The 26,045-nt window shown below is 47.1% G+C and overlaps 1 protein-coding gene across 1 annotated transcript in view; it reads left to right on the forward strand.

Annotated features, from left to right (window-relative positions):
- Nucleotides 1-8,652, forward strand: part of FXYD6 (FXYD domain containing ion transport regulator 6) — a 65,166-nt gene extending 56,514 nt beyond the window's left edge. The window contains exons 7-10 of the mRNA XM_029573610.1: nucleotides 4,989-5,183; nucleotides 7,187-7,225; nucleotides 7,517-7,591; nucleotides 8,612-8,652. Coding sequence (XP_029429470.1) covers nucleotides 4,989-5,183; nucleotides 7,187-7,225; nucleotides 7,517-7,591; nucleotides 8,612-8,652 — 350 coding nt within the window. The remainder of the gene's footprint in view (nucleotides 1-4,988; nucleotides 5,184-7,186; nucleotides 7,226-7,516; nucleotides 7,592-8,611) is intronic.
- The last annotated feature ends 17,393 nt before the right edge of the window (nucleotides 8,653-26,045 follow it).

Raw genomic sequence — 26,045 nt, forward strand, 5'->3', positions numbered from 1 at the left:
GTCGCCCCATGTCAAGGAAGACATAGCAGAACCAGAAAAGGTGCATAGGAGGGCGACCAAAAATGATAAAGGGGATGGAACATCTCTCCTATAATGAGAGGCTACGCAGAAGGCTGAGAGGCTACGCAGAAGGCTGAGAGGGGACCTGACAGAAGTTTATAAAATCATGAATGGGTTGGAACGGCTGTTTATCCTTTCATATAATACTTAAACAAGGGGAGACTCCAGGAAACAAGCACCCAGCAGTTTCAAGACCAATCCTAGAAAGTACGTTATCACTCAGTGCACTCTCAAGCTGTGGAATCTGTTAACAGAGGATGTAGTCAAGGTGACCAGCATAGCGGGGTTTAAAAAAAAGGTTTGCACAGGCTCCTGGAGGAAAAGTCCATAAACACATTATTAGCCAGGTAGACTAAGGAAAACTATTGCTCCTCCTGGGAGAGAGTAGCGGGAAATGGATCAGCTTTATGGGATTCTGCCAGGTACTTGTGACCTGGATTTGCCGCTATCAGAGACAGGATGCTGGGCTCCATGGACCTTGGCCTGACCCAGCGCGGCTCTTCTTTTCTGTGTCCTTAAGATTTCTCCTGCAGAGCAGAGCAGGACCGGCCTCAGATTGTCTTTACCTCCAACACTCTGAAAGCAGAAGAAGTGGAGGCTTTACAACCTTTCCTGTAGGTCAGCGTGCTGGGGCCTTGTCAGGCAGGTGTCTAATTGCTTCCCAAGATTCTGCTGTGCACAAGGCCTGTCGGAGGACCTATCTCCCAGGGCTACAGCTGCACCCAGAAGCAGTACTGCTGCTTTCAGTCCTCCATCCTCCTGTGCAAATGCTACCTGTGAACCAGCGCCTGGCATTCCCCGCTCCCAGTCCTGTCGCTCCCCTACTGTGCTCCAGTTACATCATAACAAAATGATGATTTCTTCTGCATAGCTCAATTACATTTTATGCTGCCTGATGCACAGAAAGCTAATGTGGCAGTGTCGAGGTCCGGCAGAGCTGCCGGGGATAAGACCTGATGCACTGGGACTTGTCCAAGGTCACACAGAGAGTTAGGAACAGAAACCTTGCCCCTGTCCTCAGGTAAATTTCCTCTCTTTGGAGGGCTTTAAACACCAAGAGGTTTTTTTGAATTACACTGCTTGTGCTTCCTTGCCATCACACTACAGGATCACAAGAAGGTGCAATGGATTCCTTGCAGCAAAACTGAATCTGGACAAAAAAAACAAACCCAGGGTTAGTCATTGCAGCCATTCCTAAAGTGACTTATGCATTGATCAAAAGTCTCACCAGTGGCTGGCCCCAGCCTCTTCATTAGACTTTTAAGTCCTTCCTTCTTGGATCTGGTTAACCTTTTTTCTGGCCACCTGTGGCACCAGCAGAAGGAATAGACCAAGGGGTCTACTCAGCGAGCACTTCAAGAAGAGGCAAAGGCTACAGAACTAAGCAGAATGAAAAGAGCTGAAATGGATTTGTGAACCCCCAGAAATGGTGGTGCACCAGCCCCTGTAGTTTGACGACCGCTTGACGTCCTATGGTGGGCAGTTTGGATTGGTGTGAGGGCACTCTCGGTGGGCTGGCAGACCCAATTTCTGCATCAATGCCACCTCATCTTGGGTCATAAAAACATAAGATATGCCATACTGGGTTAGACCCAGGGTCCATCAAGCCCAGTATCCTGTGTCCAACAGTAGTCAACCAAGTCATAAGTACCTGGCGAGAACCCAAACATTAAATGAATAGATCCCAAGCTACTAATCCTTATTGATTACAGCAGTTTATGGACTTCTGCTCTAGGAACTTATACAAACTTTTTTTAAACTCAGCTACACTAACTGCCATAACCACATCCTCTGGCAATGAATTACAGAGCTTAATTATGCGATGAGTGAAAAAGAATTTTCTCTGGTTTGTTTTAAATGAGCTACTTGCTAACTTCATGGGAGTGCCCTCTAGTCCTTGTATTATCCAAAGAGTAAATAACCGATTCACATTTACCTGTTCAATTCCTTTCATGATTTTTTGGATCTCTACATTATCCCCCCTCAGCTGTCTCATCTCCAAGTTGAACAGCCCAAACCTCTTTAGCCTTTCCTCATAGGGGAGCTGTTCTATCCCCTTTATCATTTTGGTCACCCTTCTCTGTACCTTCTACAGTGCAATTCTATCTTTTTTGAGATGCAGTGACCAGAATTGTACACAGTACTCAAGGTATGGTCTCACCATGGAGCAATACAGAGGCATTATGACATTTTCAGTTTTATTCACCATTCCCTTCCTAATAATTCCTAACATTGTTTGCATTTTTAACCGCCACAGCACACTGAACACAATTTCAAAGTATTATCCACTATGATGCCTAGATCTTTTTCCTGGGTGGTAGCTCCTAAAATAGAACCTACCATTGGTAACTACAGCAAGGGTTATTTTTCCCTATATGCATCACCTTGCAATTGTCCACATTAAATTTCATCTGCCATTTGGACGCCCAATCTTCCAGTCTCACAAGGTCCTCCTGCAATCTATCACAATCCGCTTGAGATTTAACTACTCTGCATAATTTTGTGTCATCTGCAAATTTAAGCACCTCACTCATCGTGCCCCTTTCCATATCATTTATAAATATATTAAAAAGCATCGGTCCAAGTACAGAACCCTGAGGCGCTCCACTCATGAGATCCAGCTGTCCAGGCAACCGTTGACTATCCCAACGCTAAGGTGGCCAGAATGGGGAGCCCTCACCAATAGTAGGTTCTGGGGTAGGGTGCAGGCTTCACTCTTGTCAGTTGTAGCCCAACTACTTTTGTTGAGTCTCTTTTAACTGATTGTAACGTTTTGCTGGGCCAGCACAGTATCTGCCTCCCTACCTCCGAAGAATTCTACAGCTCAAGTTAATATTTATCTTGGTAGGATTAAAGAAAAATTCAGTACTAGGCCTGCAGACTGGATTTGGTACTAAGATGAAACCCTAAAAGGTTGTGTAGCACTATCCTGTGCACATCACAGTCGGAGGTGGGGGAGGGGTGGTTGCAGTAGCACCACAGCTTGCCAGCAGGGGACGGTGGGAAGTTATAACAGAGTGTGTACTCTCCTGGTACACCACACAGCCTGTTGAGAGGAGAGAGGAGGATACAGGGTAAGCCCTGGTTCACATCACAAGCTTTGTTTGTATGTGTGGTGGGGGAGGGGGGGAGCTTGCAGAAGGGGTTTTACAGGATGTGTATCATCATGGTATATATATATATATCATGACTTATTTTTTTTGCTTTTTGGTTCTATGGAGTGTTAACCCTGTGCTTGCTTGTTGGGATTCTTAAGGTCAGAGGTCAAGGATTTTGCCCTCGCTTACAGGAATGGTCACCGTCTATTTGAGGTTTTGATCCCTGACTCTCCTCTCCTCTCCCTTTGCTGTTTTCCCTCTCCCTTCCTCATGGTGCACACCGGCTAGTTATAGATTAGGAGAACAGCAAGGGCTTAATATCTCACTCTGTATTCATTAACCTCTTGCAGGGGTCAGAAGCCTTCAGCTTTTTCTGCACTGTACATAAAGAGCCAGGGGCCAACGGCAAGAAACCCATCCGGCCTTCCAACTGACCACAGTGCATAAAGCACGGACCAGGGTCGCATCGGGGGTCTCGCCATCACTGGAGCCTGCAGCCTGCAGCCATGGTGCTGCATTCTAATTTAAGACATGAATCATGACCGTTTTCTCTTTCCTTGTCCCGAGTCTGGTTAAGACACACAGCTTTCCAGGGTCACCACTGCAGCACTTGAGCCTAGGGAAGGCCAGCTCTGGGACTCAAAAGAGTGTGACACTTCCCCTGCCCTTGCCACTCAGTGTGTCCTGCACTGATAGAATGCATGCAGTCCATGGTGGGGGGGAGGGATCAGGCATCCTGATGAAACCCTAGAGCAGGAGTCAAAATGTCAATTCCATCTGTGCATGGAAAACCAGGTGCACGTATTGTATACTGTACAAACATAATTCTATACCTAACAGTGCTATGTACATACGCTATCCGTGCAGGATATAGCTACATCATGTAACACACTACACAAGGCCACAACATCCCGAGAGCCATAATAATTTCAAATGCAAAAAATAATTGTAATCCAAGCAAACCAATCCAAATTAAAAATAAATACCAGAGTCATATGTGGTGAACCTGATATTCATTGTCTGAGCAAATGTGTTCCCAACATTGACAGATTCTAACCTGATTCAAAGGGGCTGTCGGAGGTTTTCCCCCACACTAATATGGACCAAAACCCTTCGTTCTTCCACCCACGTATCTAATTACTTATTTACCCTCAAAAGCCATGCTAAACCAGAGAAAATCACTGCACCTTACCTTGTATGCATCAATCATTATACCCCTTCTCCTACAAACACTGCTCCCCCTCCTGCTTACACTGTTTACTGCATCTTGCCTTGTGTGAACTGTACATTGCACCACTAGTTGCACCTCTTCCTGTGTGCACTGCTCACTGCACTCCCCCCATGTACTGCTCACTGCACTTCTCCCCACATGCACTGCTCAGTGTTTACTGCATCTCTTCTCCGATGCACTGATGATTATTACTTCCTCTGTGCCTTACTAGGGGTGTGCATGGGGAAAATGTGTTTCATTTATCGTTTAATTTTTCTTTTTTTTCTTTCTGCATTTTACACATGCTAAAATGAAATTTTTTTTGGTGTGTCATTTTGGATAGGAAATCACACAAACGAAGGAAATGTCTTTTGTGATTTCCCCGTTGTTTAAAAATGACAGCGCATCATGCCTAGTGCTGACTGCACTATTCCTCAGCTGCACTGCTCACGGTTCCCCCTCCTCGTGCATTGCTCCCTGCACCTTTCTCCCCTCATACTGCACGCTGCGCTGCTTTTCCTTGCAGGACCTGAATTCAGGGGTCATCTTGGATTCTTTTTTTGACGAGCTTGGATGAATGTGTCTATCATTCAGGCTTCTAAAGAGCCACATGTGAAAAGGGGCAGGCGCCTGCCTGCTTCCAAAACTCTCCATCAGGCCTCCTGCTTCCCATGTGACCAGGAGAAATATTACCCCAGGCCCGTTAATGTTTAATGCAGTTTGTCTTCAATTAATTTGCTTTCGCACCAGTTGCTCAGCCTCACATTGGTACATCTGCTGGACGCTGCAGGAACGCTCAAGGAACATGGGAGATGGTAAGGTGCCTCCTTCAGTTTTTAAGGAGAGACTTTATCTCGTGGTCTGGAACTTTGCATGGCTCTGTCTGTCTGTCTTCCATATCTCTCCGCTCTTTCTTCTTTCCTCCTCTTTCTCTCTCTCTGCGCCAGATTACTTTTTGCTTTCTTCACTATTCTCTGCTACATTTGTTCCTTCTCCCTCCCCCTCCCCTCTCTCTCTTTTCCCACTCCAAAGGCGCCTCTGAAAACCATGCCCATGTTGAATCGTGCCCATTGATGGGGAGGAGGTTGGGATCTTGTGGAGCCTCGCCACCTCTCGTCACAAATAAGCAGCAAGAGGCAGGGGAGGCTGTTACTGCCTTTGCACTGATTTTTCCCTACCCAGACTCCTAGTGCCCTTCTTTAAGAAAGCTGCTGCAAAGCCTCAGCTCACCCCCCTAGAATCTCTGCCCTTTGGACTCTCTTTGGGAGCGCACAGAAAGAAACTTACGCCAGGGGGACACCGCTCTCTTCCATCAGCTCTCTTATTCAGCACATTACACAGGCGTATCACGTGCTATTCCCATGGATACAATAGGAGACGTTCTTTGATAAATCAGGCACTTAGAGGGATTACCACTGAATTCTGATCTGGGAGGGACAGGAGGTTTCAGGCTGAGGGCATCCTTCCCTGAGATCATGTGTTCACTCATTAGGGCCACAGCTCATTATCACCTGCCCTGGCTCAGAGGCACTGCTTTCTCCCATTCTCAAGGTGCATCTGTAACGGGGAGCCCTATCTGCCTGAGGGACTTGTCCAAGGCCATGCTGTGTCCCTGACAATCAGCGTTCAAAATGCCCCAACCACCCATTCAGCCATGCATCCTCTTCACACATTTATTTCACACTCTGAAACAAGACAAGGAAAAAGTGGCACGGATCCTCCATTGCCCTATTGCCTTTTGTTTGTCTTCCCACCTCTACTCACCTCCTTGTTCTCTTCTAGGTTTCCTCATCTCCTGCCCCACTCTTAGGCTCTTTGTCTCCCGATTCTTTATTTTGCTGGGATCTCCCCAAGAAACCCAAGAATGTCCGAGTGCATGTGATACAGAATAAATGGAGGGAGAAGCAAAGAATACAAAGTCTTCCTTCCACTGACCACACGAGGGCTGTGGGACCTGGCCAGGGCTGGCTGAATTGTTCCATGACAGCACTGTGCTCTGCCGTGCAGGAGATCAGGGTTCAAATCCCTAGCTCAGCCTCTGTTTCCCTGACCAGGGGTGCTGTGGAGGCAGTGCTCCAACCTCTGGGGGAGCAGGGGTCCTAGCCATTGAGCAACAGGGACACCTACTGGCCAGTTAAGTGTGCTCTTGGGAACCATAGCCCGTGCCTTAGGACCATTGTTGCAATGACCAGATTGGCTAGGAGTGGATTAAGATTGAGGGAAACAAGCCTTGGGTAGCTACAAATGAAGACTGGTGCCACAGCTCAATTAGAGGCTAGTTTTGGTTATGAGGGAGGCCCAAAAGAGCAGGAGGAAATGGCAAGACCACGGAGAAATAAGGAAATATAACTTAAATAAAAGGTACACAGAAGGGCCAATAAGCTAATAAAGGGGATACAGGGGGTTAATAACGCTATACAAATATATTAAATGGTCCTACAGGGCTCTCAAAGGTGATTTGTGTATCAAAGCATCTACCAAAATGGGGGCTGGCGTAGCTATTAAAAGCACAGTTTTGAAAAGGTCGGATTTATATGATCTGTCGCCATTCTGAGTCTGTGGGGAATTATGTATTTATTTATTTATTTTGTGAAGGTAACTTGTAATGCAGAACCCGACAAGCTGTCATGGAGGGTGTGAGTCAAATCCCTGCCCAAGGCCAGACCCCCATCCCCTTGGGTCCCGGATTTAGTAAAGACAGATGGCTACCTGGCTGCTTTATAGGGAGCCTGCGCCATGCCACAGCAGGAGGGGAGGGGAGAGGCATCCTGGGATTACCACATCATCTCACACTTTACCAACCGTTTCCTTTCTCCAGAAAGTCAAGATGACCAAGCCAACGCCAGGTTCTTCTATGGTAAGTCCACAGTCCTCCTAACCAAAGCTCAAACCATGTGGAGCCACATTTGGTTCGGACAGAACTGTTCAAAATGTCTGCAATTGCCTCCACTGCATAGCTGTGAAAATGTGCTTCTTTTTTTTTTTTTTTTTTTTACCAGAAACTATTGGAAAAGAAAAAAAAATCCCACAGGAAAAAAAATTGCATAAGGAAAACCCGGGTGACGTGTGCTCAGGTCCTTGGGGCAAGAGTCACCAGTCTCTACAGAAACGTCTGCTCACTTACTTTGGGTTTTTCTCTCTTTTCCAGATTATGAGGTGATACGGCGTGGAGGTCTGATATTTGCTGCAATTGCCTTTGTGATTGGACTACTTGTCATTTTCAGTGAGTGCAACTGAAACAAGGGAGGAATGCAGCACCTGTCTGCAAAATCTGTGTCTGTCTAGGAGAGGCAAAGATTGGGGTGCACTTGCAGAGTGGTGTGTGGTGTGTACAATTCTGGTTGCCACATCTCAAAAAAAGATATAGTTGCAATGGAGAAGGTACAGAGAAGGGCAACCAAAATGATAAAGGGGATGGAACAGCTCCCCTATGAGGAAAGACTGAAGAGGTTAGGGCTGTTCAGCTTGGAGAAGAGACGGCTGAGGGGGATATGATAGAGGTCTTTAAGATCATGAGAGGTCTTGAACGAGTAGATGTGACTTGGTTATTTACACTTTCGAATAATAGAAGGACTAGGGGGCATTCCATGAAGTTAGCAAGTAGCACATTTAAGACTAATCGGAGAAAATTCTTTTTCACTCAACGCACAATTAAGCTCTGGAATTTGTTGCCAGAGGATGTGGTTAGTGCAGTTAGTGTAGCTGGGTTCAAAAAAGGTTTAGATAAGTTCTTGGAGGAGAAGTCCATTAACGGCTATTAATCAAGTTTACTTAGGGAATAGCCACTGCTATTAATTGCATCAGTAACATGGGATCTTCTAGGTGTTTGGGTAATTGCCAGGTTCTTGTGGCCTGGTTTGGCCTCTGTTGGAAACAGGATGCTGGGCTTGATGGACCCTTGGTCTGACCCAGCATGGCAATTTCTTATGTTCTTATGTGTGTGTGTGAGAGAGAGAGCACTGAAATAACAGTGGACGCTGTGGAGCAGGACTGAGGAGCAGTGTCATAGTTGTGTGTGGATCTTGGTACTGCAATAGCAAAGGTGCTGCAAGACAGGAGTGAGGTGCTGTGGCGGAACCGTGCGTGTGGATCTCAGGAGTCAGTACGGGAATAGCAGGAGCGACTGCGCAGGCTGCTGATCAGTGTTAGGATCCCCGGGAGCAGCCGCACCTCTATCCCCTTCATTTCAGAGCAGGGAGAAGCGAGTAGTAACAGAAGCCTTTTCTGTTTCTTTGTGTTTCAGGTGGGAAATTCCGCTGTGGGAGAAAGAAGCAGCGGAGGTGAGTGGCTGAAGCATGGCCTGACCTGAAACGTTACCTCCGGGTTTACAGCAGTACTGATCTCTGTCTCATTCCCTCCTCAGACCCACCAGTGATGACTTGTAAGCACAGGTGAGTGCTTCTGAGCTGAGGCCGACTGACAGGTGTGCAGGGGAAGGGCCTGGAGCGCTGAAGGGTGGGAGAGAAGGGGGCAGAATGCAGAAGGGCCTACAAGTAAAGGTCCAATTAATCGTTTGCCGAGTGCTCCTGATCGATATATTGTTCTAGGGAAACAAAAAGGTTCCCCATAGGAAGAAGGAAGCAAATTCAAAAAGGGTTTAGGTTAGCGATCTGCCAGAAAAATCACCACTTGAGACCACCATGCAAGAGCACAAGTGGTGCCATTTACTGTAAATCAGCAATCAGATCAGCTCATTCCACTGAGAAAGCTTCCGTGTCGATACAAAGCATCCCTTAAATATGGGAGGGGAGATAACCCGTACTGAACAGGACCCCAAGAAATGACCACCCAAGTATAGTTTGGCGCAAGGTGTGGCAGAGCCGGCTGCACAATTGCGGTGCAGGCGGGTTAAGGGTCAGAACCGGGGAGCGAGGATTAGAATCTGACTGGTTCCGAGGCCCGGTCCCAGAAGGAGCACGCAGGATACGGTTTCTCTTCCCGCTCTGCTGTCACTCACCAGCCCTTCTCTTTTGCCTCTTCCGTCCTAGAAGTGGAAGCTCCTGCCGGTGCCAAGTCGTTCTGCAGACAGCCCGAGACCTGCACCTGTTAGAAGGATCCTATAATCGGGTTCGGTGTTTCTCCCCAGTAGGGGGAGCCCGCTCACAGCGCTGGGGGTGCCCTCCGGAACAGGCTCGCTCACTGCCCGACGCCGGGGCAGATTCTAGTCGCTCCATCGCTTTCCAGCTCTCTTACTGTAGCTTAAAATCAGAGCCCTGTTAGGCTGCTTGATGTAAACCCCTCACTGCCTAGCCAAACCCTAAATCCTTGCTGGACTTGTTCCTAGAAGCTCTGAGTAGGATATTAATGTTAATGCAGAAAAAGAAACACAGGGTAGACAAGGACCCCTTCCTGCCCCTCCTACCCGGTCACCAATTTTTCCTTGCCTACTGCAATACCAGGCCTGATCTCTGGCTTTACCCATTCTTTGCAACCTCTGTGCCTGTCCCATGCTTTCTTGATGAGAACCTCTTCCCTGGGAGGCTGCAACCACTGCTGAGAGGTAATGGAGATTCTCCTCCAGTTCTAGTGTAACAGGTATTGGTTTTAGCACAGTAGGCCATGGGGGGAGGGGGGGGGGTGTAGGGGGACCTCCCAGCTATTCTGCTTTCATGGGGCATCCATCTCCTCTCAGGATCTCCACTGCACTTAGACCTTTCTCCCCTGCTGCTTATTGTATTTATGAGCTGTGGTGTGCTTCAAATATAAATATATTACAAAATAAATAGAATTTTGTAGAATTCCTTGGCAGCGTTTTGGCTTTAACTCCTGGCGTGCAGCATGATAAGCAGTGGAGAGAGGTTAGGGGGTTCATCTCAAACATGGATAAAATCCTGGATATCTAACAGGAAAGATCTCTAGAATGATATAAATAATTACTTCTTCTGAACTAGGTTCTGTTTCATGTGCCAGTCCAGAAATTGACATTATCAGTTTGCAAATAAAAATCTGTGCTCAGCACTGGTTGGTGAGGGGGAATTTCTGTATTACTTCCAGCAGAGGTTTTTCGGGTTGTGCTTCTGCATGTGATCACCAGAGGGCACTCTTGTTACACACAGCACAGGATTAGCCCATATGAAACAACGGGGCCGATGCAAAAATAGTGTTGATCGCCCGCTTTCCTAATGCGCTCCCAGCACCTCTCTTGGGCCCGAGATTGAATATTTAAATGAGGGGTCGCGCTGCCAAGGAAGCGCTAGGGACGAATGTGCCCTCTCGGTGCCTCCTTGGCAGCGGGCGCCCAGGAGAGGTGGCTGCCAGCGAGTTAGGAAAAGGGACGCTCAGTCTTACGAGGCTCAGTTTTCCTAACCTGGGTTAGGTAAACGGACGCTCGTTAATTGAACGTCTCTTTTCCTAACCTGCCCACTGGCGCACTTTTTTTTTTTTTTAAACCTTTTGGTTCCTCCAACTTAATATAGCCACAAAAGTTGTAGGATGTACAGAAAATGATTTTCTGTACATTTTTTTGGGCTGCTCAGAAATTAATGTCTGCTCTGGGCAGGCTTAAATTTTTTTGCATAAAAATGTGCGGGTGGGACGCACTTTTTTTTTGATCTGGAGAGAATAGCTAATGGCCTCGTCAACATGCATTTGCATGTGATGAGCGCTATAACTTTCGTGGGGGGTTGGACGCATGTTTTGGATGCACTAATCCCCTTATAGCATAAGGGGTTGTGGACGCGCGTCCAAAATGCGCGTCCAACCACAGGTTAAACAGTGTGCTTGGCTAAGCGCAGCATATTGCATCGGCCCCAATGTGCCTCTTCTAACACCCCCTAGAAAATATAAAATAAACCAGTCCGGGGCGTTAAAGCCTATATGGCCACCTCTGATGTCTGGTAACATAAAGTTTGGCTCTCGCCACTCTTTTAGAAACATAGAAATGATGGCAGAAGAAGACCAAATGGCCCATCCAGTCTGCCCAGCAAACTTTCACACTTATTTTTTTCATACTTAGCTGTTACTCTTGGCCCTTATAAGTAACTTTTTGGTTCTATTTCCCTTCCACCCCTGCCATCAATATAGATAGCAGTGCTGGAGCTGCATCTAAGTGAAGTATCTTGCTAATTGTTTAGGGGTAGTAACCGTAATAAGCAAGCTACTCCCACGCTTGTTTACCCAGCCTGTGCAATTCAGTCCTTATTGGTTGTTGTCTGAATATAAATCCTCTTTTCTTCATTTCCCCCTGCTGTTGAAGCAGTGAGCTGCGCTGGATATGTATTCCAAGTGAAGTATGGCTGTAACTGTTTGTGCTAATGTATACCATTTTAATATTTGGTTTTTATTTTTTATATTTGCAAGGAAAAAATGTTACGTAACCTCTCTCGCATAGTTACAATCAGCCTAGCAGGGATAACTACTTATCTTCGAATGGAGGAGGTCCTTCTTATTTATGTCTCCGCTTTGCTCATTTGGGCCGCCCGACTCTGCCAGCGTTTCAACCATGGATCGTCTGCTTCAGGGGCTACCGAGAGAGCTATTCTGCTGCGTTCCTCATTCATATTGCCACTACGACTTAAATAACTCTCTCGGTAGCCCCTGGAGCAGACGATCCATGGTCGAAACGCTGGCAGAGTCGGGTGGCCGAAATGAGCGAAGCGGGGACATAAATACAAGAAGGACCTCCTCCTTTCGAAGATAAGTAGTTAACCCCCGCTGGGCTCATTGTAACTATGAGAGAGAGGTTACGCTAGGACAAGCAAAGGGAATGAGAAGCGAGCTAAGTGGCTTCGTAAACATTTTTTCATTACAAATATTTTGAAGGCATACAACTTAATTTTTATTTTACTCTATTATAATTTTATGATTATCTTTTATGATTCATTTTATTTTAATTCTGAGAGTAATTTTTGTGTAATTATTTTAAAGTCATATTATTGATGTATATGAATTGTAATGTTAAGTTTTATTTGGTTTATTTTGTTTTTAATTTTATTTAATTATGTGAACTGTTATGATTGACTGTTAGAATAACGATATACAAAAGTTTCTAAATAAATAAATAAATAAAAACCACATATTAAAACAGTATACGATAGCACAAACGGTTACAGCCATAAGAGTGGCGAGTGCCAAAATGTATGTTACCGGACATCAGAGGTGGCCATATAGGCTTTAACGCTCCGGATTTATTTATTTGACACACAGGCAGGTACAGGCTTCTGTCTGAAGCTCACCTCAGCCAGACGCTTTAAAACTACCTGTAACATAGTAACCTAGCATTGGCCATCCTGTTTGCCCGGTTAGTCCAGCCAATGTGGCCAGCTGTAGAAGGCTGACTGCTTGGAGGATATTGCTCTTTCGATCTGGGTTCTCTACTTGCCTGCGTAGATGATCGCACAAGTTCCCCTACTTAATCCAACACCCAGGCTCTCTCCTCTATCTAAATGGCTACCAAAATTTGCATGGTTGTTTCCCGAACAGCTGGCCATCTTTTTCTCCGAGATCTTTCTGGATGGTGCATGGCCACCATTAATCTGCCAGCAGCAGCCCAGTTAGTCACTGAAGAATTTTAACCTTCTGTACTAACCTGGCTACCCCACAGCCTGCAGTACGGCTAGAACATGCTTCCATTAACCTTCCTTTTTTTCTCTGTATCACTTGTTATCATGCTGGCTGGGGTCGAGTAACACACACCCCTCAGGAGTAGGGCATGACCACAGGACTAGACTGGGGTTTGCTTTCTGCCTAGCCAACCTCCAGGTTCTGGGGGCCAGTAGGACTTGGCTTCGGCAGCAGAACATCATGGTGTAGGGTAGACAGGCTGGACAGGCTCAGGCTGGAACTGCAGACAGGACACTGAGCAAGGGCTGGAACTGGACACAGACAGAGGCTTGGGCAGGACACTGAGCAAGGGCTGGAACTGGACACGGACACAGACAGAGGCTTGGGCAGGACACTGAGCAGGGACTGGGACTGGACACAGACACAAGCTTGGTCGGGACATTGAGCAGGGACTGGAGACTAGGGTACTGGACAAGGCAGACGAGCAGAAGCAGACAAGAACAATACAGAACAGAGAACACTTAGGCCTGAAGGCAGCAGTACAAATAACATGTAGGCCACTAAGCATAAGGCCTGGAGGCCACAAGGCAGGGAAAGGCCTGAGTAGGCCACAGAGCAAGGTCTAAGTTAAGAGCAGGTCTGGAGGCCACAGGGCAAGAAGAGGCCTAGATAAGCCACAAGACAAGGCATTCAGTAACAGAAGGCCCAGAAGCTACAAGGCATGGAGTAAAATTAGAGCAGCCAGGTCAGAGAGCCAAAGGTGACTCCAGGGCAAGGCAGGGTTACATGGGGCTGGAGCTTGGGTTTGGTTTGAGCAGTGAGGAGGAGTTTGGCAAGGCTGCAGGTGCGGCTCACTGAGGAACCCTGGTGGATGGAAGGCTGCACCACAGGCTGAACAAGGGCACTAAGAGCCTGTAAAACAGGCAAAACCCATGCCACTTCGCTTGCCTCTTCTCAGCTCCTAAGGAAGTGAAGAGTAAATTGTTTACAATATTGTAACCAGGGCTCGTGTGACCTACGGTGCAAGCTGAACACGTGCGCAGGGGGGCAGCTCAGAGGGGGCAGCAGCCTGGCTCAGCAGAGCCAACAGGTGGAGTCAGCAGTGGCACAGAGCGCTTTAACCCCCAGCTTCCCTCTGGCATCAGGAGCAGTGAGTAGCGCCTTGCTTACCCAGAGTATCAGCATCCATTGCACTGGGCCCTGTGCACAGAATGTGATGTCACCTGCCCCTGCTGCTGGCCTGGAGAAAGGAGAAAACCTAGAGCACAGCCACAAGTGGGCAATGGCCCCACCTATTTTGGACCCAGGCCAGCCCAAACCAAAGGTAAAGCATCTGCCACTGGTGAGGGTTTCAGCTGTCATCGCAGCAAAGAAAAATCTACAGGGAGCTGGAAGCCATTAAGCCAGCATTCAAAGGTTCTGCAGCAGCCCTCTCCCCACCCCCCCCCCACCCCCCTTTCTACCGCACGGGCTTCCTGTAACCAAGGAAACACATTTTGGGGTGGAATTGCTGCAGGACGTTTAGGCAGGCGCTCACAGGCTCCAGGGCCCCTGCTGGGTTTTCTTTGCTGTTACTGCTGCTCCCACCTTCAGGCCCGGACCAGCCAAAAGGATAAAAAAAAGAGGAGGGCTAGAGATGGGGGAGAAGCCAGGGCGGGGTCATTGGGTGGGGATGAGAGTGACGCTGGAAAGGGACCATAGGGCAGAGGGAGGAGAAGGACCATAGGGATAAGAGGAGCAGGGGAAGGGCCAAGGGGGAAGGTCCATGATGGGAGGGAAGGGATAGGAGGGAGAGGGTCCATGATGGGAGGGAAGGGATAGGAGGGAGAGGGGCTATGATGGCAGGGAAGGGATAGGAGGGAGAGGGTCCATGATGGGTAGCAGGTGGACAGAGCAGGAGGAAGAGAGGCCATTCTGGGAAGTGCATGAGATGGGGAGGGGGGAGAGAGAGGCCATGATGAGAATGGAAGGGAGGAATTGGAGGGAAGGGTTCCATGATGAAGGATAAGGAATATGAGGGAAGGAGCCAAGATGGGGAGGAAGGGATGGAAAGAGAGGGAGAACCAAAGATGGAGGGATGAGGTCCAGGGAAAAAAGGAAAGAGTACCCTGGATGAGGGGGAGGGGGAGAAAGAAAGGAATGTGGATGGAGGTGAAGAGAAAGACGTTTATTTTCTATAAAATTTGTACCCACACAATCCACTGTTCTGGGGGAATGGAGAGGTAGAGAGGACCCTTGATGAGGGACAGAGGATGGGGGAGGGAGAGAGAGGGGGGAACCCTGGATTTTGTTGAAGGGGGGGGGCAACGAGAATCCAAGAAAACAATGTAGGAGGAAGGGGATGAGGAATGGAGGAGAGAGCATAGAAGAAAAAAGAGAGAAGGACTAGGGGAAGTCACGCAAAGAGGAGACAAGGAGCAAGAGGAGAAAAAAGAGGGGACAGAAGAGGAGGAGAGAGAAAGTATTAAAGAATTCATTCTGAAGGAAAGAGAACCAAAGCAGAACAAAAGGTACCAGAGAGAGAAAACCAAAAGAGAAGGAGAAAAAAAGAGGCCGAGCCCGAAAATCAAGCCAGAGACGCCGATGGAAAGAATTGTATTATCAGCAGAAGATCTCCTGGGACCCAGTCCAAAGGCTCTGACCGGGACCTGCCTCCCACACACAATCTACATGGCTTGCTTTTTGTGCCCACATATTCTTGATTGATTTTTTTTCTTTACATGTTGATGCCAGCTGGATTCTGTTGGCTGATTTGAATTTTTCTTGTGCATGATTAATTCTCTTGTATGTAGAACACATCCACCAGCCCTGAGGCTTTTGTATTGGGTTTGAAATATTTAGTGGTTTCAAAATTCAAAGAACGCGCTGTTTAGGTATAGTTTGAGAATAGGTTATTGCAAATTTCCATGGGGACAGTCCACCAGATAAAAGTCCATCCTTTCCTGCCCAAGAAGAAGTGTCATAAGAACATAAGAAATTGCCATGCTGGGTCAGACCAAGGGTCCATCAAGCCCAGCATCCTGTTTCCAACAGAGGCCAAAACCAGGCCATAAGAACCTGGCAATTACCCAAACACACCCAAATCTGCATACAATGTTCAGACACCAAAGAGAAGCCTGGGAAGGGCTCCATTAAATCCACGCAGATGCAGCACTGGAAACATTTGCACAGGGCAGCAAAACAGGTAGTACCGGCCCTGGCGTGCAACCGTCCAACACTGCTGATGTTACTGTGGGCAAAGGGAGAAAGGGGAAAGAGAGCAATCATGCACTACCCTTTACAGTCCTGCAAGTGCTGGGCTCATAGATATTCTCATACATCCGTATATACACACACACTACATCTGTACACACTTATACAAATTAGTCAGAGAAAACATTGACCTTGTGTCTTATTTGGAAGGCTGGAATGAACCTCCCAGCTTCCTACAGGCCATCAAGTTGTGGGTTCTTTCTTTCCTGGATGGGGTTTCCCAGTAGGGTTGCCCAACTGGTTCCAGATTTTCAGGGCAGGTCCATCCAGTCCTGATTTTACTCCCCTGCACGCAGGGCTGGCGGAAGCATTAGGCGAGCTAGGCCTGGGCTTAGGGCGCCAACCATTAGGGGGCGTGAGCGGCAGCGGCCGCACAGAGGAGTGAGGATTCGAATCTCCACTCCTCTTTGCGGCTGCTCGCTGGCGGCCGAGGTCACTGGATGTCACCGACACCTAACGGGCTGCGAGGGCTCTAGGGAGAGGTTCCCTGGCACGCAGCAGGGCACGAGGAGGGGCCCTCACACTGGTGCTGGGGAGGAAACCAGTGCCTTCCAGCAGAGGCGGGGAGCAGGGAGGGAGAGAAGGACCCCGTCCCGTGCTGCAAACTTTCTAGTGCGGCGCGCGCAGAGAGAGAGCCATCACGGCCCGGGGAGGGGGAGGGGGAGGGGGGGAGGATGGGGGCACCGTTCGTGCACCTGCCAAGCAGGCAGCTGGCGCTCGGTCAGCTCTCAGATGGCCCCAGTCCGTTGCTTCCCCCATCCCTCTCCCTCGTTCTCTGGGCTGCCAAAAGCAGAGCGGCTCCCCGAGCCCAGCCGTGCAGGTGTAAGGAGAAAGGGCAGCAGCGCCCGCTGGGCTTCAGAGCCCCAACCAGCAGTGCCGTGAAAATCAAAGAGCCTTCCACTAAGCAAACAGCTGGCCGAGGACCTAAAGGAGTTTTCATGGGGTGAACCCCGCCAGGCTGGGTTGGGATATGCGACACACCTCGTGTGTGTGTGAGAGAGAGAGAGAAAGAGAGGAGGGATGGAGGAGACCGCCACTCGCGAGCCATGTGGGGCCGCCACCTCTCGCGAGATGTAGGAGTCGAGGCTGAGAATGGAGGCTGGGGGGGAGTGGCACAAGGCAGAAGGGACTTATAGTCTTGCTTTTCTTAGGGAATGCAATAGGGAAATCAGAGCAAGTCCCTGCAGGCAATGGGTTAAAACTGGGCCAGGATCAACCTGTCCTGAAAATTTGGAGTCAGTTGGCAACCCTGTTTCCCAGCTTCCATCCACTCCCATTTCCGGCAGCTCAGGGGCTGTAGGGGACTCGCCAGTGCCCTGGATCCATGGTTCCCTCTGCTGACTTCAGGCTGCATGCTAGAGCACCTGCTTACTCCCATGAACAAGGGGAGCGACGATGCGATGGAGCTGGACAAGACCTCCGAGCCGAACTGTGCACCACAGCAAACAGAGATCAGTGCAAAGGCTAAGAGCCGCCTGGCTGCCAGGGAGTGTATCTGAGCACCAGATGGGATTAATAGCATTACTGCCTGCCCCAGCAGTGCAGGTAGTCCCACAACAAGGCGGACAGAAGGATTAAAACACCTCCTACTGCGATGAGCCCTACGGCACCACCTGAGACTCAGGGGTGGGAGCAGCTGTCCGGGTCAAAGGTTAAAGCAGGGGGCAGGTGATTATGAAACATTAAAGACCGATGAGTCTCACTAAGCTTTTCATGCTAAGCCAGGCTAGGGGGTGCAGCAGACTTTGATTGCTCCTTAACATTTTTTTTTTTTATTAAAGTACAACACGGAAAACAACAATGCTGTACAACAGAAAAGGTTACAATTGACGGGTGCACTGCTTCCCAGCATCCGCTAGCAGCTCTAACAGTGTAGAAGGGAAAGTTCAAACATCCAGTCGTCGAAACGTGTTTCTCCGAATCAATCCACCTTACAATTTACCTTTTCTTCCCCCTCCCCTAATAGATTTTCCGCTTACAGCACAAGCAAATTCTAATTAAAAACAAAACTAAGTGACATCAAAGAAAAAAGACAGAAAGAGATTTCACTTCTAGGCAGGGATGGTTCTTACATTAGGAGAACTAGGCAGTCCCCTAGGGTGCCATCATTTTTTTTTGGGGGGGGGGGGGCAGGGCAGAAACCCTGGAAGCCTTCAGGTGCCACCTACTTACTCTTAAGGCTGGGTAGACTCCAGGAGTGGAGACAGAGCAGAGACTAGGTGAGTGAGGGAGCTGTGGAGAGAGGGGGTTGGGCAAGTGAGGGTAGGATGGAGAGGGAGGATGCAGAGCACTGCGGAAGGGAGCAAAGAAATTGGGGTAATGCTGTGGACTGAGGGGAGAGGAGATGAGGATGCTGGGGAAAGAGAGCAAGGAAGGGGAATGCAGGACTTGGCAGAGGGTGGGTGAGAAGTGGATGCCGGGCGGGGCGAGAGAGGGTTAATGCCACCACAAGGCAACTTCATAAGGAGGAGGGTGCCAGATTGAAGGTTGCCCTAGAGCTCCTAATATCCTTGCACTGGCCCTGGTTCTAGGGTGCACCTAGATTTTATTAAAGAGGTGCACAGAGCAGGAGAGGGGCCCAGGGTCGGGCCGGGACAAGGCTGCTGAGATATCAAGCTGTAGTGACCTGATCTCAGGCAACACGGCATGTGATTCTCTCAGCGCAACTGTGCAATTTAATGCGACGGGAGCTGTGCAGACCCCAAATGCAAGAGAGAACCCTAGCCCAAGAGAGCTTACTCCACCAGGGTCTTAGCTCTTCATGTGACACCTCTTGTGTACACACACACACACACACACACACACACACGCACACACCTGCTGTTATTTCTGGGTTGGTGTGCCTCTCCGATGCAGCTCATGATTCTTTGCTTGCACACTGCATTAATCACACTCAGGCAGCACGGTGAGAACAGCTGTCCTAATTATACAGAAATAAATAAATGATTACAGCCTTTGCAGTCTCTGACAAGCAGTCCTCCTGCGCTGGCAGTGCTGGGAGCTGGAGATCCTATCTCTTGTACCAGCGGAGGGGATAGATATACATGAGATACCAGACATGCTTAGTGTGTTCCTGCACTGAGAGAGAGCTCTTTCCTGAGCTGGCAGGAGCACAGACCTGATGTGGTATTTCCCTCCTAGTCATAGAAACCCTCCCTGCTCATTTCCATGGGGGCCCTTCAGGTCCCTGCACACACCTCCATAGGATGCCTCAGGTCCCCTAATCCTGTCCAGCTCTTCCTAGTCTCACCTCTTCACTTCTTAAGATCCTGCACAGTAGCCCTCTCTCTGTCTCTTTCTCGCACAGACACACAAATACAATGTCCCTGGACTGTCAATAGAGTGATACACCTATCCAGGCCCTCTGTCACATCTGGTGCCTCTGATACACCACCTGTCCTTTTACTTCCACAGTCAGTTTCTCTTTCTTTTGTCCAACCGCAGATTAATGCTAATGTCTCACAGAGTATAGAACTGGAAGGAAAGAAGCTCCACTTCCTGCTCTACCTCTGACTTCTCTTGTAACCTTCAGCAAATCCCTTTCCATTCATTCCTGTGCCTCGGTATCACAGGCTCATGGGTGCATTCTCTTTCTGTGACACTAGGGGGAGTCACAAAACCAGCTTCCCTATACTTGGACCTTGTGTGACTGCACCAAGTAACCTGAGGAAAAGGAAGCACCAAATCTTATTGGGAAGGGATAGGAAGGCACTGGTGGATCTTGGCATCCCTCAATTGATAAAAATCACTGTGCAAAGATGAGCCTTCAGGTTCTTTGTGTGTAGCTCATTCCAAACATACCAATTCATATTGATTAAATCACTCTTTTTACATATTTATTTATTTTGTCTTCAAATAAAATATGGCAAACTACAATAAATCATATAACAATCATAATATACAACAATTTCACAATTTAACCTTGTAACTAAAATCAATGACATTAAAATCAGATCCCCCAAAATCCAACTATAAAATTCATAATCATTGATGCAGAATTCAAATCACAATCAAGATAAAATCATTATTCTGCAAATGCTTGTGAAAAAAAAAATGTGGGAGGCTGAGAGTTTATTCTTTCCCAAAGATGATGACATCAGACAACTGGACAACCATGGTCTGATGAGAAAGAGCAATTGGAAGTTCCATGAAGAAGGTCCTCGGTTTGATCCCTGCTCCTTGAGTCGGCTGGGGCTGGGGGATGATATGGAGGGCTGCAGTATCCACATCCCTCAGGGGAGGGGGTTGTGATTGTTGCTTTAGGGTCACAGGCTCTTGATTGCAGTAATGGCTCCTGGCCCAGGACCCTCACTGGTATGGTTAGGTTCACTTCAGGAAGGGGGGGGGGGGGAGGGTTTCACAAAGAGAGAGAGATACAAATAGGGAAAAAACTTTCCAGGTAGTTGTGAATGAAGGATCTTGGTGTGGGGCGGTTCTGGTTCCTACTGAGCTGGATACACAAAGGAGCAGATAGAAAGGGCCAGGTCCAAAAAAATAGAACGTGGTGGTAGATAAGAGCTGCAAGGCAAATTCTGTCATGACAAAAATGCTTTCTGCTTTACTGTTAGTGCTCAAAGGTTTGTAAAATGATTAGATTAGAACCAAGGAACTGAGCAGATCTGAGCTGGAAGACTCAGAGCAGGCACACAAGAAACTCAAACCTACAAGTAGGAAAATCCTTGTTAAACTCTTGCTGCAGTTCTGCCCTCTGGGCACAAATGGTAGGAGCGATGCCACCTTTTCAGTGACAATTCTGATTTCTGGACACCAGGAGATGGGCACAAGTGGCATAGGCTGCTTAACATTCTTGGCTGCAATTCTGGATCACAGACACTATTTGAGTTGCTGAAAGCTACTTTTCAACATGTTTGGAGGCAATGGAACCGGTGGCTATAAGCATATAGGGAAAGGTACCATCAAGGACTTCTGCTGATCACTAAACTTACAGTCAGATAGGGAATTTTTTTTTTTTTCACTACACTCCTCAATATTTCTAATCATCAGAATCATTCATTGCCCATTTACCATGACCCCCTCCTCCCTGCCGATTCCTTCCCATCTTATGTACAAGATCTTGGGGTCTCTATAGACAATCAATTCAACTTTAAAAAGCACATTAACACCACCCTAAATGAAGGCTTTTTCAAGCTTCACATTCTAAAAAAGCTTAAACCCATGCTCCATGTACAAGATTTCCGTACAGTCCTACAAGCCACGCTACTCTCAAAATTGGATTACTGAAATTCCTTACTCCTAGGCCTCCCCTACACTACGATCAAACCCCTCCAAATGTTGCAGAATGCCATGGCCAGAATCCTGACTAATACCCACATAACCCCCATTCTTAAGGAATTGCACTGGCTCCCCATCCCAGCCCGTATTACACATAAAACCCTTACAATCAGTCACAAATCCCTTTACAACCATAATCTCTCCTGGCTTGATGATACTCCCTGCTTCCGCTCATCTGACCGGCCATCTAGATCAGCTCATCAAGGAACCCTCAACACCCCTTCCCTCAAAACTGCACACCTTACTTCCACCAGGGAAGCAGCCATCTCCATAGCAGGCCCGTCCCTCTGGAATTCTATGCCCCCTCGAGCTTAGATTGGAAGTCTGCACAAAAAAATTCAAAAAAGGTTTGAAGACTTGGCTCTTTAAACCCAGACCTGAACCCCTCCTAGCCTCTCTCCTTCCTTTGCCCGTCTTCCCTCCTCTATATAGTTCCATTCTCTTTCTGTTTTTCCGGGTTTCATTTCTATGATTGCGCATAACCCTCGCCTTTCCCTTGTCCCTCCTCCCCCCTCCCCTTCTCCCCCTGCTCCTCCCCCCTCCCTCACTTCAGCTCTGTAATTTTCGCTTTTATTATGCCCCCTTTCCCCCTCCCCTCCCCCCCTTCAGTTACTCCACCTTTCTTTGAGTGCTGTTTCCTTACTACATTGTACACAGTGCTAACTTTGTATTTTGTTTGTTCTTGTAGATTGCTACACTATATACAAATGCCTATTTTGTATATTGCTTGATACTTACTGTAAAATTGTAGATAGTGCTTATTGTTAGCCCTTGGACAACTGTTCATCCACCACTATTTATTGTTCACATGTTTTGTTCTGTCCTTTTTTTTTCTTCTCTTCTCTTTTCTCAGAGTTTATCGTTCATCGCTGCCCCCTCTTCCCCTTCCCTGTTTATTGTATTTCTCATCAGTTTTATGTAAACCGATATGATGTCCACTCGAATATCAGTATAGAAAAACTAATAAATAAATAATAAATAAATGTAGTAATATGGAAATATAGTAGATGACAACAGATAAAGAAAATTGGCCCATCCATTCTACTAAGTTTTATTTATTTTAAAAGAATTTCTATTCTGCCCTTCTTACATTCAGAGCGGATTACAAGGAAACATTCATCAATTTCATGAATAGCAAAAACGTACATAAAAGAAAAACATTAAATCACTCATTAAAAGCAATTCCAAATAAATGTGTTTGGAGTTTTCACAGGTTCTTAAATCCTTTGGCAATGTGTTCCAAAACATGGGGCCAGAAGCGGAGAGTACTCTCTCACGTGTTCCGTCGAGGCGAATCAGTTTAGGAGATGGAATATCGAGGAGGTATTGGTTTGCTGAGTGTAAAGGTCGGGATGGAAAATAACGTTTCATAATGGCATTTGTCCAGGGAGTATGTGGATCGAATATTACAGAGCTGAACGATTAGACCAAGTTTATATTGGATCCTATATGAAATAGGTGGCCAATGTAATTGTTTAAGAATGAGTGTGATATGTTCTCGGCTAGATATATTGGTTAGTAAATGGGCAGCTGTGTTTTGGATAATTTGTAATGGACGAATTATATATTCGGGAGCACCAATAAGCAGTGAGTTACAATAATCCATTCCTGAGAACAGAAGCGTTTGTAAAATGGTCCTAAAGTCAGTGGGTTCTAAAAATGGTTTTACATGTAGGAGTAATTGTAATTTGTGGTGTGAAATTTGAGTTAAGGTTTTTATGTGAGATTGCATGATTGATCAATTTGAATTCCCAGATTACAGACTATTTTGGAAAGTTTGATTGATTGGTTATTTATCAGTGCTTCGGATGGAGTCGAGTCAGATGGGAATCTTGACAGATGAATTATTTATGTTTTTTGAAGATTGAGTGCCAGTTTGTTATTTGATAACCAACTTTGTATTGTTAATAGTACATGAGATAAAAAAACGTCCAGTTTCAGATCAGGTTGTATATCGTCAGCATATAATCTATAATGAACATTGAGGCTTCCTAGAATACGGCAGAGGGGGGTTAAGTATATACTGAAGAGTACCGTTGATAGGGGGGAGCCTTGGGGAACACCGGATGTAGTACATTTCCAAGAAGACTCATGAGAGTCAACTTTCACTTGTAATGTACGGTTTGAGAGGAATGATGAAAACCAGTTTAGTACGTTGCCTACTGCTTTTAGACGGTTTCTTAGGATGTTGTTTTCCTCTGATTCTTTACTGCTTTGGATAAATCAGCATATAAAGTCCTAAACTTAAACCAACACTAGCTCATATGCTGATTAATTTTATGGTGAATGTTTTATATGGAAATCACCTAGAATTTTAGATAGCGCAATTAAGAAATTCTATTAACTAAAAAAAATGTCCTCTTCTCCCTCTTCCCTCCATGCGCCTCCCCCATCTTTTATCCAACCTGTTTCTACCACTGCCCTCTATATCTGACCAAAGCATGTTTAAATTCCATTGCAGAGCTGACCTCCTCCGCCAGTAGGATATTCCAGGTTTATTCTTTGGCTGCGATAAATTCCATATTTAATCCAACACCCAACGTTTCTCCCGTGGTTTGTCACTAAACTTTTGTAATATGTCAAACACCTACTAAAATTTGTGAAGCTTTTTGTCCAAATATCCAGTCACCTTTGTCTGACATTATCGTGTCAACTTCCAAAAGAAGAGCCTCTGTCGTCTTCAGTTTATCCAGTTGTATAACATTAGCCCAGCCAGATGGGCTGCTGCATGGAATCCAAGCTTTGGAACACATAGGGAGCCCTCAGCAGCTGCGGCTGACCAGGAGAGATCCATCAGCACCTTCTGATTGTAACTACAATGGAACTGCAGGATGTGCCTTCTTCTCCTGTCCCTCCCAAAGTCTGAAGAAAGGTGAGAGGAATAGGCAATAGACAATGTGGATGGGATGCTAAAACACACACACTCCTCGATGGTGAGAGTATGAAGTAAAAAGCTAGTGATACTGCGAGAGTGTTAAGAGGTTACACAGTGAACACAGGGAGAGAGAGAGTGGTAACCCCTTTTATCATATGAAGCAGGGCAGAGAGGTCATAGGGGAGAGAGGTGCCTGACAAGCAAACCATAACCCCACTGCAACAGGTTGTGGAAAACAGATGACAGGATATAAAGGGCCAGTAGCAATAGTCAGAGAGAGGTGTGTGTCAGGTGAGCATTAACCCCAGAGGAAAAGGCTGCTGGACATAGGCGAGCTCACAGGGAAGAGCATTGAACAGATAGAGGTCTGACCCTGCTGAACCCTGAAAGGCTGATCCATTTCTGGCTCCTCCCCATTGCATTTAGGATGTAGCTCCAGTTTCTGTAGGAAAGGCCAGGGTTATATTTCTTAGTGCTGCATCTGTCTACTAGTGCTATAGAAATGATAATCAGTGGGAGTAATCACTACTCATGTTTAAGCTGTGTCGGTTGGCAACCCTATGCATGAGAAGTGAGCAATTACTGTAGCATGATGGGCTATAGGACACAAGTGCAGGTCATAGGGGCAGCAGTAAACTATCAGACAGGCAATATTAGTGTGCGAAAAATGGGCACTCGTGATTGAAAGCCCGCTTTTCTAACGCGTGCCCATCCTCCTCTCCTGGACGTGTGATACAGTAGGCAAATGAGCCGCTGCGTTAAAAAGGAGGCGCTAGGGGAAATTGTGCATCCCTAGCATCTCCTCGGCATCGGGCACCCAGGAGAAATGGCTGTGCGCTGGTTAGGAATACGGATGCTCAATTTTACGAGCGTCCGTTTTCCTAACCTGTGCACAGCCACGGGTTAGGAAAACGGACGCACATTAATTGAGTGTCCGTTTTCCTAAGCTGACCACCAACAAGACTTTTTTTTTTAATGTGATTCCTTTTTTCAGTTCCTCTGACTTAATATCGCCATGATATTATCGCCATGATATTAAGTCAGAGGAACTACAGAAAAGCAGTATTTTCTGCTTTTCTGTTAACTTTTGGGGCTCCTCAGGACTTAAGGCCAGTTCTGCAGCTGGCGTTAATTTTTGAGAGTAAAACTGTGTGCGTCAGGCGTACATTTATTTTTTTTACATAAAGGGGGGGAATAGCTAATATAGCCTCATCAACATGGCATTTGCATGTGATGAGCGCTATCAGTTTGGACCTCCTCATCCCCTTATTGCGTCCACCACGGGTTAACCTGTGCGCTAGCCTGAGCGCCGGTTACTGCATCGGCCTGAGAAAGAGTTGGGTGACAGGTGAGCAGTGCTGCGGCCTGATGGGCTATAGGACACAAGTGGCAGGTCATATGGGACACCAGTAAATAGCTCTCAGGAAGTCCATTGTATTCGTGTTGTTTGTTAATTCTGCTACATGTGAGATACTCCCAGCGGTATCCCTCGTATTAACTGCATGTTATTGATTTCGAATCTGTGCTTTGTCAGGTAGGGTTCCCCCTCAGTGATTCTGTTTGGCTGGCAGGGTTACCCTGTGCTGGGGGGGCCAGCACAGAATACATTGGGGTGGGGGTCACACATACTCTGCAGGGGTGTGTAACTCGGGATATCACCCCTTCAAAGCTTGCCTCCATGCCATGGTTTTTTCTGTGGGCACGGATTATGCTCTTTGCTTTTTCACAGCCAAGGTAAACAATAAACAGAAAATTA

Source organism: Rhinatrema bivittatum, chromosome 12 (assembly GCF_901001135.1).
Source record: "Rhinatrema bivittatum chromosome 12, aRhiBiv1.1, whole genome shotgun sequence".
Classification (NCBI taxonomy): domain Eukaryota; kingdom Metazoa; phylum Chordata; class Amphibia; order Gymnophiona; family Rhinatrematidae; genus Rhinatrema; species Rhinatrema bivittatum.